Here is a 14,228-nt window from a genome sequence, read left to right on the forward strand (position 1 = left end):
GTGGGGGCGGGGTGGGGGGGGTGGCTCCTCTGGGCGTCCTCCGCTGAGGAAGCGGCGTGTGCGGCGGCTGACCCGCCGCCCTGAGTCCTCGGGGAATCTTCAGAAGCTACCCTCTCCATAACGCCGGTCCTCTGCCTCATGGCGTCCTCTGGACAAGGCATCTCGGTGGAGACCTTTAAAACAACACTTCTTCCTCTTCTTTCTCTGACCGCCATGACCCTGACTCTTGCCTCATAACCTTCCTAGAGAGGGCTTCTCCCTCCGCCAGATCTCAAGTCCTTCTCGCGGTCGCCATCTCTCAAGTCCCTTCGCCCGGGCGGAATCTACTAGCATCTTAGCGCGGGGGGCGGTTTCCGCCAAGTCCGCGTCCCCACCGCTCCCCACACCCGGCCCCGACCGCGCCGGCTCCGGCCGCCAGAGGGCGCCATCGGGGGCGGCGCGGGTGCCACCGCGGCCTCTCCTCTCCGGGGCCGAGGCTTGCCCCCCGCCGCTCGTGCCGCCGGAAGTGGGAGGTGTCGCGCGCGCGGGCCGGCGCTCGACCCCTCCCCCCCCAGGTTCGGCCGCCCCCTCCCCCCCGCTCCGCCCGCTCAGGTGCGTCCCGTCCCTCCCCCGTTCGCTCCCCGGGGCGCGGCGCGGGAGGTGTGTGAGGGGCGGGCGCGCGGGCGAGGGGCTGCGGCGCGAGGGGCGGGGGTCGAGGCTGCGGGTGGGTGGGGGGGCGTGGAGGGAGTTGCGGGGACGGGCACGGGGGTCCAGGCCTAGAAGTGGGACGGGGGGTTGGCAGCCTGACCGGGGGGCCGAGGACAAGGTGCGAAGGGGGCTGCGGCCGGCGGGGCCAGCCCCCCTGTGGAGGGCGGCCGGGACCACTCGGCGTCTCTTCTCCCCATTGTCCCTTTCGCGACCGTCCCCGGATCTCCCCCAATGACCCGTCGCCGCCGGGTTGCGGTGCGAGGCTCCCTTTGGCCTCTTCGACCTAACGCCCCGCGCTCCGGCCGCAGCCTCCTGCCAGATGTCCCCGTCCCCTTCCCCTCTGCGGCTCTCAGCCACCGAGTTGCACGTAGGACCCGTGACCTGTGGTTTTGTTGACCGGGCGTCGGGAAGCCCCGGCCCGGGCTCCGATGGGGCAGGACGTTTTGCACCTGTGCGAACAGTAATGGCGATCTGGGGCCCGTTTTTCTCCTGGGAGCCTTGTATGATGGGGAAAACTGAGGCACAGGGGGAAGATAGCCTGGGACTTAAGTGTTGACACAGGCCAGCCTCCGTGCCTGCCCTATGCTTTCTTCGCGGGTCAGGGATGTACCTGGGATGCTATTAAAATAAAAACGAGAATTCGAGCTAGCCTTATGTTACACCTCCCTCCTCCCATATTCTTTTTTATCTTTTCACCATAGAAGGCCGTGAATTTGTCCTGCAACATAAAGGATGACCTTTTGATCTAAAAAAGATCTGTGTCCCACTTCCCTTACTTAGATTACTGTTTTTCAGCTTCTCATTTTCATGCTGGAGTAACTGAGATTCTCCTACTCTTTAGCACCTCCAGTAACTCTGAAGAGTGTACTTTCCGCAGTCAGTGGTTGTCAAACTTTTCCCATCTTTGGGGAACACAGAGTAAAAGATACTTGGATTGCCCAATTAAATACTATTTTTTCTCTCCCACAAGAATACTTCCAGAAAACTTTACTTATATTAATGGAGAATGCTTTTAATGTGACAGGCATAAAATGATTTTAAAACATAAGATATTGTTGATATTAGGCCCCAAGTCACATCTTTTTGTAAATGATATTAGGCAAGGTAGGTATGTGGATCATTTGGAGGATTCTCACAGTCTGTGAGACTGCATTTCTCCTAAACTGAAAAAGCGTTGCACAGGCAAATATAGTGTTCACACACACGTATATATGTGTGTAATGTATGTAATGATATATATAATGATGTTTGAGGATTGATGTCCTTTGGGACCTGTTGTGTGTCATGGCTCTTTTTATATCCTACTGAAGAATACTCTTAAATATTTTCTCCTGGAGCCCAGCTTTTTCTTTGTGTTTCTTTCCTAATATGATTCTGCTGTATGGACATTCTGATGGGGAAAGACACGTTTGTTTTGAGATCCTGGAACTTGTAGCTGTAATTTGTTTCTGAATGTGCAGAGCACGATGGCGGCATCTGAGGTAGCTGGCGTGGTGGCCACTGCTCCGAATCCTGCGGAATCCTCTTCTAGTGTTTGTGCTTCCAAACCAGATGAAGGTCCCCCAGATGGTCTAAGGTAACGTGTGGACTCCTGACTGGGTAGATTTCGTTTGGGTGAAGGGCTTTGGAGATGGGCTTTTTACAGAAGGTCTTTCCCCTTTTTGGCTCTAGTGGCATTGCCCTAGATGAAAACTTTTTAAAGGTAGGGACTGCCTGATTTATGTTTGTATATTTGGTACCCCGCACAGTATCCAACACTCAGCAGGCATGCTGATTGTTTGTTGAGTAAATAGATTACAATACAGCTGGTCAAACTGTTTGAAAATGCAAATATTTCCCAACTTCTCCTACATGGACTTTATTTAACTATATGTTTATATATTGTACCTGTGTGTATGTATACATATATATGTATGTGTGTATATATATATATATATGTATGTATGTGCATGTATATGTATACATACACACTTAGTATATATGTGTGCTTTGTATATGTACATGGATCTACATCTGTATCTACAGATAAATAGATAGCTTTGTTAGTATGACTTACTACTTGTGTAGTTTGCCTTCCATCTAAACTCTTGAGGACTGGAATTATGATTACCCAGCCTTGCATTTTGTAGTGATTAAACCATTGTTATGTATAATGTTGTACTAGGTTGGCTACCTCAACACTTTTGTAGAGTATGTAGGACCTAATGCAATAGATAACAGTGTCCTAGCAGCTCTGTATGTGTTAATACATTTAATTCTCCTAACAATCCCAGGAGGTAGGTGCTAATACTGTTATTCCCATTAACAGGTGAGAAAACTAAGAGAGGTTAGTAACTTGCCCAAGGTTACCATGCTGTGTTGGAGTCAGGATTTAAACTCAGGCTTGTCTGACTCCAGTGTACTTAATAAACATCTGTTTAAATGAAGAAGAGAGGTTTGTTATTGTAATGGGGACAGGAGTCAAGTAAAACCTCACCATAAACTTGCATCTTCATTTATAAATAGTGCACTTCCCTGGTGGTCCAGTGGTTGATAAGACTCTGCCCTTCCAATGCAGGGGGCATGGTTTCAATACCTGGTCCCACATGCTGCATGGTGCAGCTTAAAAAAAAACCCCCAAAACAGGCACATACTACTAGTAATAATAATAGTAGCCAGGGTTTATTGAGTGTTTACTGTATGCCAGAACTAAATACTTCAGATGCTTTATCTCATGTAATCCTCACAATAAACCTGTTAGGTAGGTAATATTATTTCTGTTTTACAAATGGAGTTAAGTAACTTGCCCAGAGTTAGTGAAGTGAGTGAAGTCCCTCAGTCGTGTCCGACTCTTTTTGACCCCGTGGACTGTAGCCTACCAGGTTCCTCCATCCATGGGATTCTCCAGGCAAGAATACTGGAGTGGGTTTCCATTTCCAGGATTCACATCTAGGTACTGTGTCTGTCCAAATTTATAATTTGTGTCCCCGTACCCCACTTGATCCTAGCAAGGAGTCAGTAAAGAGCATTTATAAAGATTTTCATGTCACAAGATGCTCCCTGTTGTTTTATTTTGAACAGTAGGTACTATTTTGTTCTTGTTGTTTGTTTGTTTTTGAATTTTCTAGAAAGGTAGGTACTTGAGGAAAGAAAGGCATAATGACTTAAAGCCTCAGTCAGTGCTGGTTTGGAGTCCTTAAGGGTATTGGTGGAGAGAATCAGTTTTAATTTTTTTAATGGCAAAGGAATTTGACACAGATGTAGTCATTATTATTGGGTGAAAGAGTTGTGAATGTTGGATGTCCTTATAAATAGGTTTTGAAGATTTCTCTTAAAAGCAGTGTGTTAATGGTTGTGGCAAATGATAAAACAGTTTTTCCAGTGTTATACATGTGTCATCTGGGATAAAATTTCTACTGACAGCTTCAATTTTGGATTCAAAATTGTCTATACTCCAGGCAACATGAGGTAGTGATGTTATGCTCTAGAAAGCTGTTGAAGAACCTAAAAAGTGGTTCTGGTCAAAGATCTGTCTAGGGAATTTGAGTGTGAATTATTTTGTGAAACAAGAGTGGAATAAAAACAGTTTCCAAATTAATATTTATTAAAAATATTATGTGTAACAAAAATAGTACATGTACCTAAGTGAAATAGTCTTAACAATAGGCTATTTCATCTGCATTCCCCCAAATTATTAAATTTGACATCCCCCAATGATTCTGGGTCCCCAGAGTCATTCATGTGTGATTATTTATTGTGGACTGTCTCCAGAACCCAGATTCTTCACCACCGGGCTATATTCTTTGTGTGTGTGATCAAAATTACTGAATGGAACCTAAGTTTCTTTTCATCCTGATAATTTGGAGGGGCTTATATAGGTCAGTCTTGTTCTTCTAGTGGTTGTATTGGAAATATTATATGTTTCACCCTCCTTAAGATTGGATGGAGAGAAACTTTTTATCTTCTTTTTTCATAGCCCCAAAGACCCTGCACAGAAGCATAAGAACTCGCCTCTGTCGAGTGTAAGTAACCAAACGATAACCAAGGAGAATAACAGAAATGCCCATTTGGAACACCCAGAGCAGAATCCTGGCTCATCAGCAGGTGACACTTCAGCAGCGCACCGGGCGGTTTTAGGAGAAAACTTGATAGCCACGGCCCTTGGTCTGTCTGGCGGTGGGTCCCAGTCTGATCTGAAGGACGTGGCCAGCACGGCAGGAGAGGAGGGGGACACGTGCCTTCAGGAGAGCCTCCACCCCGCCACTCGGTCTCTTAAGGCAGGGTGCCATACAAAGCAGCTTGCCTCCGGGAGTTGTCCTGAAGAGAAGGCCCCACAAGCCTCCACCCTAAAGGAAGGGAGCAGGGACCCAGGCTTGGAGTTCCCACCTGTGGTGCCTCCAGCAAATGGGGTTGAAGGAGTCAGAGTGGATCAGGATGATGATCAGGATAGCTCTTCCCTGAAGCTTTCTCAGAACATTGCTGTCCAGGTCAAGTATCAAGTTTCTACTACTAACATGGAATTCGGGCTTTTAATTTAATTTTTTTTTTTTGGAGGGCAGGAGATACTTCTTCATAGTTGGTGGAGAACGGCTCTGTCTCTCTTTTTCTACTGGCAACTCTCATACTACTCTCATACGGTGCTCTGTGATAACTGCGTTCTGGTGTTACTGGTGTTCCATAAGTAACAGCCAGTGTCTAATCATGGCAACTAGGAACTTCATGACCTACATACAATCGCTTGCACCGAGTAATTGATGAGCGTAGGTCATTAGCATTCATATTTCCCATCTTCGCACTTGCAGGAGGAATCCTTGTTAATTCTCTGACCTACATCTTAAGAAGTACAGTGTCTCCTGCCTTCTAGTGACTAATATGCTTTGTCGTAGAAAGAAGAATGGGCAGAATAAGTTGTAGGGGGCCAAAATTCCTGTTTCAGCCTTGGGGTTGTCTCTCCATCAGTTGTGGGGTCTCATTCAGGTTATTTTGTGGGATAAGTGCTTAATGCAGCGTGGATGTCAGAGGGCATTTGCCAGAACTACAGTTCTTTTGCTGTGAAACTGATAAGGAGAAAGAACAAAAAGTTAATTTCTCAGTTACTTGTGACAGATTTCTCAGTGAAAGGACTATATAATTCTGCCTTTTTAAAATGTCTCTGAACAGTTCTGAATATAATTGTTTCTTTCTTTATAGACTGACTTTAAGACGACTGATTCAGAGGTAAACACAGATCAAGATATTGAAAAGAATCTGGTGAGTAGTTAAACTGTCGTTATTGGTCTATGAAACTGTTAATGTGGAAGATCTAGCGTCACATCATCCCAATTGGAAAAGGTGCAGGAATCTCCTTTATAAAATCCCTGAGAGATGGTCAGCTAACTTCTGCTTGATTACTTCCAGAGATGGGATGTTTACTACTCACAAAGCAACATACTGCATTTAGAAAATAGATCTTACTGTTAGATCTTATTATGGGGTGAGAACAGAACCACTAAAGCTTCTTGTTATAGTTCTCTCCTGAGCTACATAGAGTAAATCTAAAACGTTTTACTTGTTAGCCCCCAGTATAGTCAAAGTGTTTTTTTTTTTTTAATGCCTTTTGCTCTTACCTCTCAGGTCTGAACCTTTCCAGGTGAAATGTCCCCAGATGTTTTTAACCTTCTTCGTATATTTTTCAGTTTTTCATCATCCTGACTTCTTTTCCACCTCGAGAGGTTCCATCTTCTCAATGTTTCTTTTAAAATGTGATCTTAAGAGCTAAACATAGTAATGCACATATAGTATAATTACTTCACAATACAGTGGGACCCTTGTTCTCTCTCTCATTCTAGACACCGTTTCTTAAGCTGACAGCAGCTTGTTTTGACCGTCTCGTCACACTGTTGAGCTTTCACTCAAACTCCATCATGTCATTTTCTCATGTATTGTTTAGTTGTGTCTTCCTATTTTATTCCTAGGTAATTGGTTTTTAAAACTTAGAGAGCTTCACATTTATTTTTGTTAAAGTGGTCCCCTTGATCTGTCCCTGGCATTTTGTGGCAAAAACTTCTACCTTGTATGTGTGTGAATATCTGAGCATTTATTTTTAAGAGGAAGGATAATGTGCAGAAAGGCACCCTTGGTTCAGGAAGAGGTCTTTAGGATAAGATATGTTAGTTGAGTGGAAATAAGGAGGAAAACCAGTTAATATTTTGTTGTTGTTTATTTGGTTTTGAATTTTTTAGAACAGTAGGTACTATTGAGGAAAAAGTATATAAGAGGAAATAAAGTAGATATTTGACATAAGTCAAAGAAATTGAGGGGCAGATGGAAAGAAGTCAGTTATCGGAGTGTGTTAACCACATGAAGCCAATAAAAACTTTTAAATAGAGAGTAGCAACTCAGGAGTTATTTATAACAGGCAAGTAAAAAGATACCAGAGAGGAGAGACCTGATGGCCGTGTGCAAGCTGAGAACGAGGCTAGACAAGAACCTCCAAGGGGAGGAGGAGGAGTTGTCTTTTCTTGAGCACTTACTCTAGACACTTTGCATGTAGTATTTATTTGGTCCCCACAGTTGTAAGGTGGAGTTGGGATGACTATATAGCAGTTGAAGAGGCCAACTTAAGAAGTTGCAGATAAGCTTTAACATCAGTCTGAAATGGGTAGAGACTGGCAAGCCACTGGACTGAAAGAGGCCCAGGGTTGTGGTCTCTTTGGCTGTGTTTTTATAGGTGGTGATGTGGGCCACATGCTTTAATAAAGGCAGTGGAACTAGTCAGGTATTAAGCTGGATGGCAGTGCGGGGAACTTTGCTGTTGTTTTATTTGCTACCCTTTTCATGCACTTACAGTAATTGCCCACTGCCTGCATTTCAAATTGGGCCTCTGGGCTCTCAGAACCAATTAGCCACCAGTGAAACAAAGTAGCAGTGTGTAACCCTTTGGCTTGGAGAAGAATTGGATCAAGTAATTTCCTATACACCTCTGAGTCATCAATTTGCATGTACTAATGGTGTGTCCTTGAAACTTCCTTCTGTGAAGACTTGAGTTCTTTTTTTCCCCCGCATCCTGTGTTATATATAAAGATGCATCATGGACAAAAAAGTTTCCGTAAGAAAGTAAAGAGAGAAGAAAAGAATGCTCTTATTTACTAGTTTGATAAGTTGGTTCTTAACTTTTTTTTTTTTTAACTTTTCTTGGGTTAAGATCTTTCAGAATCTTTTGAAAACTTTGAATTCTCCTCTCAAAAAATTTTGTACACACCTATGCATAGATCTTAGGTTCAGAAAACCTTTAAAGTTATGATGCTAAGGAGTCATCTGTTTAGGGAGCCTTAGTCACATTTCAGTACCTGGACTAAGGACTAGCTTATCCCAAAGCTAAAGTCCCATCTTGAGAACTTCTGTTGTTTTTTTTTTTTTTTTTGTCATAGGGTGATAAGTTTTCCCCCATTCACTTCTAAAACCTTTCTTTTCTTTGAAAATAGTTACTGTCTAGTGAATGAATTCAGTTTAATGCTCTGTTTAAGTTTTACGTGGGCTACCTTGTACCAAATGTGTTTTAAATTGACCCTCTAAGTTTTCCTGTCCCTTTGAAAGCTAACCATTACTTTTCTTGATTTACTAATGTCAGGGAGGCAGAGCTGAACTGTGGCCCTTAAAAGCTTTACTCCTGCTCCTACTTTATGTAAGAACTTGCCAATTTGTCCAATCTGAATCACAAGTCCCCCAGAGCACTGGTGGGTTTTTGTCAGTTCTTAGTGCTAATGACCAGTAAGGAATCCAGTTTCTGGATGCATTTTGAGTTCTTTGTTTTTGCTCATTCTTCTTCTTCTTAATAGATGATAAAATACCTTATTTCGCTTATTTCCTAGAGCAGAGGAATAGTTTGTGTAAGAATCTAGGTGAGCTGGGCTCTTTTGTAACTGCTCCCCTCTGCTGTTGTAGTGTGAAAGCAGCCAGTAAACCATTGGGTATGGCGACGTTCCTGGAAAACATTTACCTATAAAATCAGACGATGGCTGGATTTGGCCCGTAGGCCATGGTTGCCACCCACATCTTAGTGCAGTGTTGTACAGCAGAATTTCCTTTCACGACGGAAGTGTTCTTTATGTGTGCTGTCTAGCATAGTAGCCACTACTCACACAAAGCTACCGAGTGCTAGGAGTGTGGCAAGGTGACTGAAGAGCCGGCTGTTTACATTTTCTTATTCTAATTACTTTAAATTTACATAACAGACAGCATGGCTAGTAGCTCCAGTATTGGACCCTGCAGCTTAAGAGCTCTGCATGATGCCTTGAACAAGTAAGCCTATGGTGAATGTTTCTTGCAGCTAAATTGACGAATTCAACTCCTTTTCTGTTGTTACCCATAGGATAAAATGATGACAGAGAGAACCCTGTTGAAGGAGCGTTACCAGGAGGTCTTGGACAAGCAGAGGCAAGTGGAGAATCAGCTCCAAGTGCAATTAAAGCAACTTCAGCAAAGGAGAGAAGAAGAAATGAAGAATCACCAGGTATCCTGCTTATATTAAAATTGGCAACAAGTAAAGCTATAGTCACTAATTAGACTTTAACCTTGTTTTCAAATTAATAGAAATAAAAAAGCAGTGTGTGTGTGTGTGTGTGTTGTCATTCAGTCTTGTCTGACTCTGCTACCCCATGTACTATCCCCGCCAGGCTCCTCTGTCCATGGAATTCTGTGGGGAAGAATACTGGAGTAGGTTGCCATTCCTTTCCCTCTCCAGGGGATCTTCCCAACCCAGGGAGCGAACCCAGGTCTCTTGCACTGCAGGCAAATTCTTTACCATCTGAGCCACCAGGGAAGCCCTAGCGAGGCTAGGTTAAAATGACCTAAAACATACTCCCATGTCCTTTGACTAAAGGATAACAATGTATTTGAATTAAAAATTAAAACAGTCCCTAGGAACAAAAGATGGAGTAAACAAATTTCATTGCACAGGTGAGCTGTGGACATGAGCATCACAAATCACATCCCCCAAAGGCAATCTGCAAGTAACTTTTTAATCGTTATCATAGAATTTTAAGTATAAACAAGAACTTTGAGGGCATCTTGTCCAAATTCTCACTCCTATTTTAGTTCAGAATATATTTAATGTGTTTTGTTGATGTAATTGGTTGCCTACCTGGAAAGTCATTTGATTAGATTTTTATCTCATACTGTATTTAAAAATACAATTCTAAGTGGATTAAAAATATACATGGAAAACTGGAAAAAAATTTTAAGGTCAAGAAAAATTTAGGAGAATATATATGTACGTTAAGTTGCAAGAAGTCCTCTTAATCCAAGCAGAAAACCCAGAAGATTTTTTTAAATTAATTTAATCATATATAATTAAAATTTTTGATATGGTAAATGATACAGAAAACAGTCAAAAGATCAATATTAAACTGAGAGAAAATATTTCTAGCAGATCTGATGAAGGGTTTAAGCTACAAGACACTCTGAGATTCCTGCAAATTCATAGTAAAAGCCAAATAGTCTAAAGAAACACCAGGAAAGATTATTGTATTACTTTTATATTGTAATAGTTTCCTATTGCTACTGTAGCAGATTGTCCTGAATTTAGAGCTTAAAACAACACATTTATTGTATCAGTTCTGTAGGTCTGAAGCCCGACATGGGTGTCACTGGGCTAAAAGCAAGGTATTGGAATGGCAGCCTTCCTTTCTGGGGACTTCAAGGGAGAAGACATTTCCTTGCCTTCCTGGCTTCTAGAGGCTGCTTGCATTCCTTGATCTGTGACCCCTTCTCCCTCTTCAAAGTCAGCCATGTTGCATTTCTGTAACCATTCTTCCCTAATCACATGTTACTCTGCTCAGGATAGGGAAAGTTTCTCTATTTTAAAAAACTATTTGTGATTAGATTGGACCCACCCAGGTAATCCAGGATTCTCTCTCTATCTTTTTGTTAAGGAAGGTAACAGAGGTTCCAAGGGGTAGAACATAGACATTTTTGTGAGGCAGGGGCTATTATTTTGCCTACAATTATAAACAGTAATTCACAGAAGAGGAAAAGCAAATGGGGAATAAATACATGAAAATAAACTCAGCCTTACTAGTGTTGATTCATTCATACAACAAATGTTTTTTGAGTTCCTCATCTAGTCCCTGAAGTTTTAGTGGTAAACAAAACATAGTCTTTGTCTTCGTTGGATGTTTATTCTAGTTGGAGGAGACAGACAATGAAAACAGTAAAAGAATAGGAGGTGGTAAAATGCTCGTTAAAATTACTAGATACCCTTCCTCCCCCTTTCCCGTGAGATTGGGCAAAACAAAATAAGCTGTCAAGGGTAAGAAAAAATGAACTCTTCTTAGACATTGGTAGGAGTGTGAATTGTTAACAATTTTTTTTTAAAGAAAAGATACTGGGAATTGTCAGTTATATTTTAAAATGTATAGACATCTTGACCTAGACTCCTCATTATTAGAAGTCTACTCAACAGAAATGAAAAGTTTTTGTATGAAAGTATAGACATAGAATGTTTATTGTAGTACAAGAAAACTGGAGTAAACCTGATGGACGCTTTTAACAGAGAGTGGCTATATTGGCTAAATACATGTGTCATGTCGTGTTATGCAGCTGTTTTTTAGTTTGGTCTATATTTGCTGCAAGTATGCTCATGTCAGGTGAACAAAGCAAGATGCAGAATAAGGTATATAAAATTACCTCATTATAAAAAACCAGAAAAGCAAAGAAATACGTATCTAAGTACACATGTTGTGTGAGGATGGAGAAAGTTGCGAGAGCATAGTACAAAACACTTTAACACATTGATTACTTTATGGGTGGAATTGATGTGAATTAGAGATGACTTTGGACACCTGGTGCAAACAACTGATCACTAGAAAAGACCTTGATGCTGGGAAAGATTGAAGATAGGAGGAGAAAGGGATGACAGGTGACAAGATAGTTGAATGGCATCACTGATTGAATGGACATGAGTTTGAGCAAGCTCTGGGAGATGGTGAAGGACAGGGAAGCCTGGTGTGCTGCATTCCCTGGGGTCTCAAAGAGTCAGACACAACTGAGCGACTGAATAAGAGATGACTTAAATTTAGCACTTTTTAATTGTTTGACTTATTATACATATAGTCAGATAATTTAAAAAGAACAGATAATCCCTACACATAATAAAGTAGAACCATAACAAAACAAACCAAGATGATATTTGTTGGAAGTAACAAACTCCCACCCTGTACAAGAATGCCTTTCTCAGCAGTCTTGATAGGTGTTCATTCACCCTTTATTTGAGCACCAGTAATAGAGAGATTATTGCTTCACAAGGCAGCAAATTCCATTTTTGAACAGTTGTGATTCTTAGAAATTCTTTCTCCTGTTGAATTGATATCTGCATTATTACTTACTCCCTTATGTGTAAGTACTGGCTTTTGGGACTACTCATGAACTAGATTCCTTCAGTTCACTCTAAATTCACTAAAGTCAGTGTTAATTTGTGATAGTTGAAAGTAACCTTCAGACCAAAAGAATTAATTCATTTCCTTCTTTGTGTGTGACTATAATTGTGTGGGACTCAGGAGATATTAAAGGCTATCCAAGACGTAACAATAAAGCGAGAAGAAACGAAGAAGAAAATAGAGAAAGAAAAGAAGGAGTTTCTGCAGAAGGAGCAGGATCTAAAAGCTGAAATTGAGAAGCTTTGTGAGAAGGGCAGAAGGTAAATGATACTGTTAAGAATAAAAACGCTGTGTGAATGTGTGTGTTTGTATATAAGAGGCCGGTTCTGTTTGTGTTTCTAGTTCCTTTTCTTTCAGTCTTAATTTTTATTTGAAAAACAAGTGCACAAATTAATATCCTCTAGTAATTTTAGCTTTTTCAGCACCCTATGTTAAATTTAGCAAAAAGTGTCTCAGGAATTCATTAATGCATTGGAATGATAGTAGTGAATTGCTTGGTCCCAGATATGATCAAGATTTTGGTATATATCTAGCACCTGTTTCATTTGCTTTATCTGATACTTTACAGTTTAGACGATGAGACTACTTTGATTATATTTTTGTTCAACACCAAAAGCAAATTTCAAAAGTAGCCTTGTAAGCGGTTTGGAAAGCTGTTTAATGAAAAGTGTCCTTTTCAGGGTACGGCAGCAGGACTAAGGTGGACATAAAATTCTGGCATAGCTTCAAATTTCCAAGTTTCTTCTTGTGACCTGTTTGGAAATCAAAGTAGCTGTGAATACTGTGGTTTTACTTAAATTCTACTGAAATGAGTTTTTATGTATCAAGAAATTCTTAGCTTGCTAATGTGTCAGAGAGCTAAGTGGAAAGTAGCAGGTTCATTTGCCAAATCATTTTTCAATTATGAGAGATGGTAACTATGAAAGAACATTTTAGAATATCTGGGGAAATTTGAGTTTGAACTACATATTAGGTAATAGTGTATCAGTGGTAAATATTTTGGATGATTATGGTATGTGATTACATAGAAGGATCTTATTCTTAAGAGATACTTGCTGAAGTTTTAGGGGTTAAGTGTCATAATGTCTATAACTTTCAGATAGTTCAGAGAGAGAGGTAAACGTGGCAAAAAGTATAACAGCTGGTGGATCCAGATGAAGGGCATATATTTATTTATTTTTAGGAGATATGTTTATTGTACTCTTCTATTAACTTTTATGTTGGTTTGAAATTTTCAAAGAAAAGCTGCAGGGTAGATATAGGGAGGAATTAGCCAGGCAGTGAGTAAGGAAAAAGACATTGCAGGCAGGGGACCTGCAGAGGAGAGAGAATAACAACTGAGATTAAGTAGACAGGAATGAGGCTAGTGGAGAAGTCAGAAGTCAGATCACAAAGGCTTATATACTTTGTTAAGGAGTTTGAGATTTTTCCCTGATAGAGAGACTGAAGAATTTGAATTACTGTATAGGAAATTAAGATAGTTTCTCATTGATATTATATAAAGATGAATTTACTTAATAGAAATCTGCTAAGTGCTTTGTACTGTTTGAAGGTAGTCACTGTTTTATAAATATAATTTAAAAATTTTAACAAAGACACCATGAATTGACAAAAAAGTAAAGGACCAAATATTCAGTTTAGTCATAAATTTGATTTCTGTTCTCCTTGACACCTGGCTGCTCTACAGTGACATTGCCTTGCTTTTGAGGGGACACTGTCTAGACCCCAGCTTTGAGATTATTGCTGGTATATTAGAAAGGTGAGGCTGCCAAGCTAGTTCTTTTCTAGCGCCAAACTTCTTGATGAATAGTGACTCATCAAGTATAACAGCAAATAGGGCTCTTCTTGAATAAAGATGGTGAGCTTACATTTTAAAAGACAACGTCACAAAAAAAAACAAGACAGTTGATTCAGAGGTAGCTTGGGACAAGTAGCAGAAAAATTGCAGTATCAAGCAAGATCCTTATTTTTTTTTTTTAAATGCTTTGAGCTTGCCTGACGAGCTCATGACGAGCTCATGATAGGTAGATAGCAGATCAGGGGAGTTAATGTTGGAAGCATTACTTTGGATGTGACATAAGAGTTTATGCTATATTGAATTGACAGTGTGCATGAGGATTCCTTTTGGAAATTTCTTAGCAATTGCTA

The 14,228-nt window shown here is 41.0% G+C and overlaps 1 protein-coding gene across 3 annotated transcripts in view; it reads left to right on the forward strand.

Moving 5' to 3' along the window:
- Nucleotides 1-16: 16 nt before the first annotated feature.
- RNF214 (ring finger protein 214) overlaps nt 17-14,228 on the forward strand; it is a 47,747-nt gene continuing 33,535 nt past the window's right edge. The window contains exons 1-6 of one of the 3 annotated variants that reach the window (XM_043480906.1): nt 17-591; nt 2,148-2,263; nt 4,643-5,153; nt 5,857-5,916; nt 9,017-9,157; nt 12,201-12,340. In XM_043480906.1, coding sequence (XP_043336841.1) covers nt 2,154-2,263; nt 4,643-5,153; nt 5,857-5,916; nt 9,017-9,157; nt 12,201-12,340 — 962 coding nt within the window. In that variant the 5' untranslated portion in view covers nt 17-591; nt 2,148-2,153. The other 2 variants (XM_043480907.1, XM_043480908.1) reach the window with 2 other exon arrangements.

This window comes from Cervus canadensis, chromosome 11 (assembly GCF_019320065.1).
Source record: "Cervus canadensis isolate Bull #8, Minnesota chromosome 11, ASM1932006v1, whole genome shotgun sequence".
Lineage (NCBI taxonomy): Eukaryota > Metazoa > Chordata > Mammalia > Artiodactyla > Cervidae > Cervus > Cervus canadensis.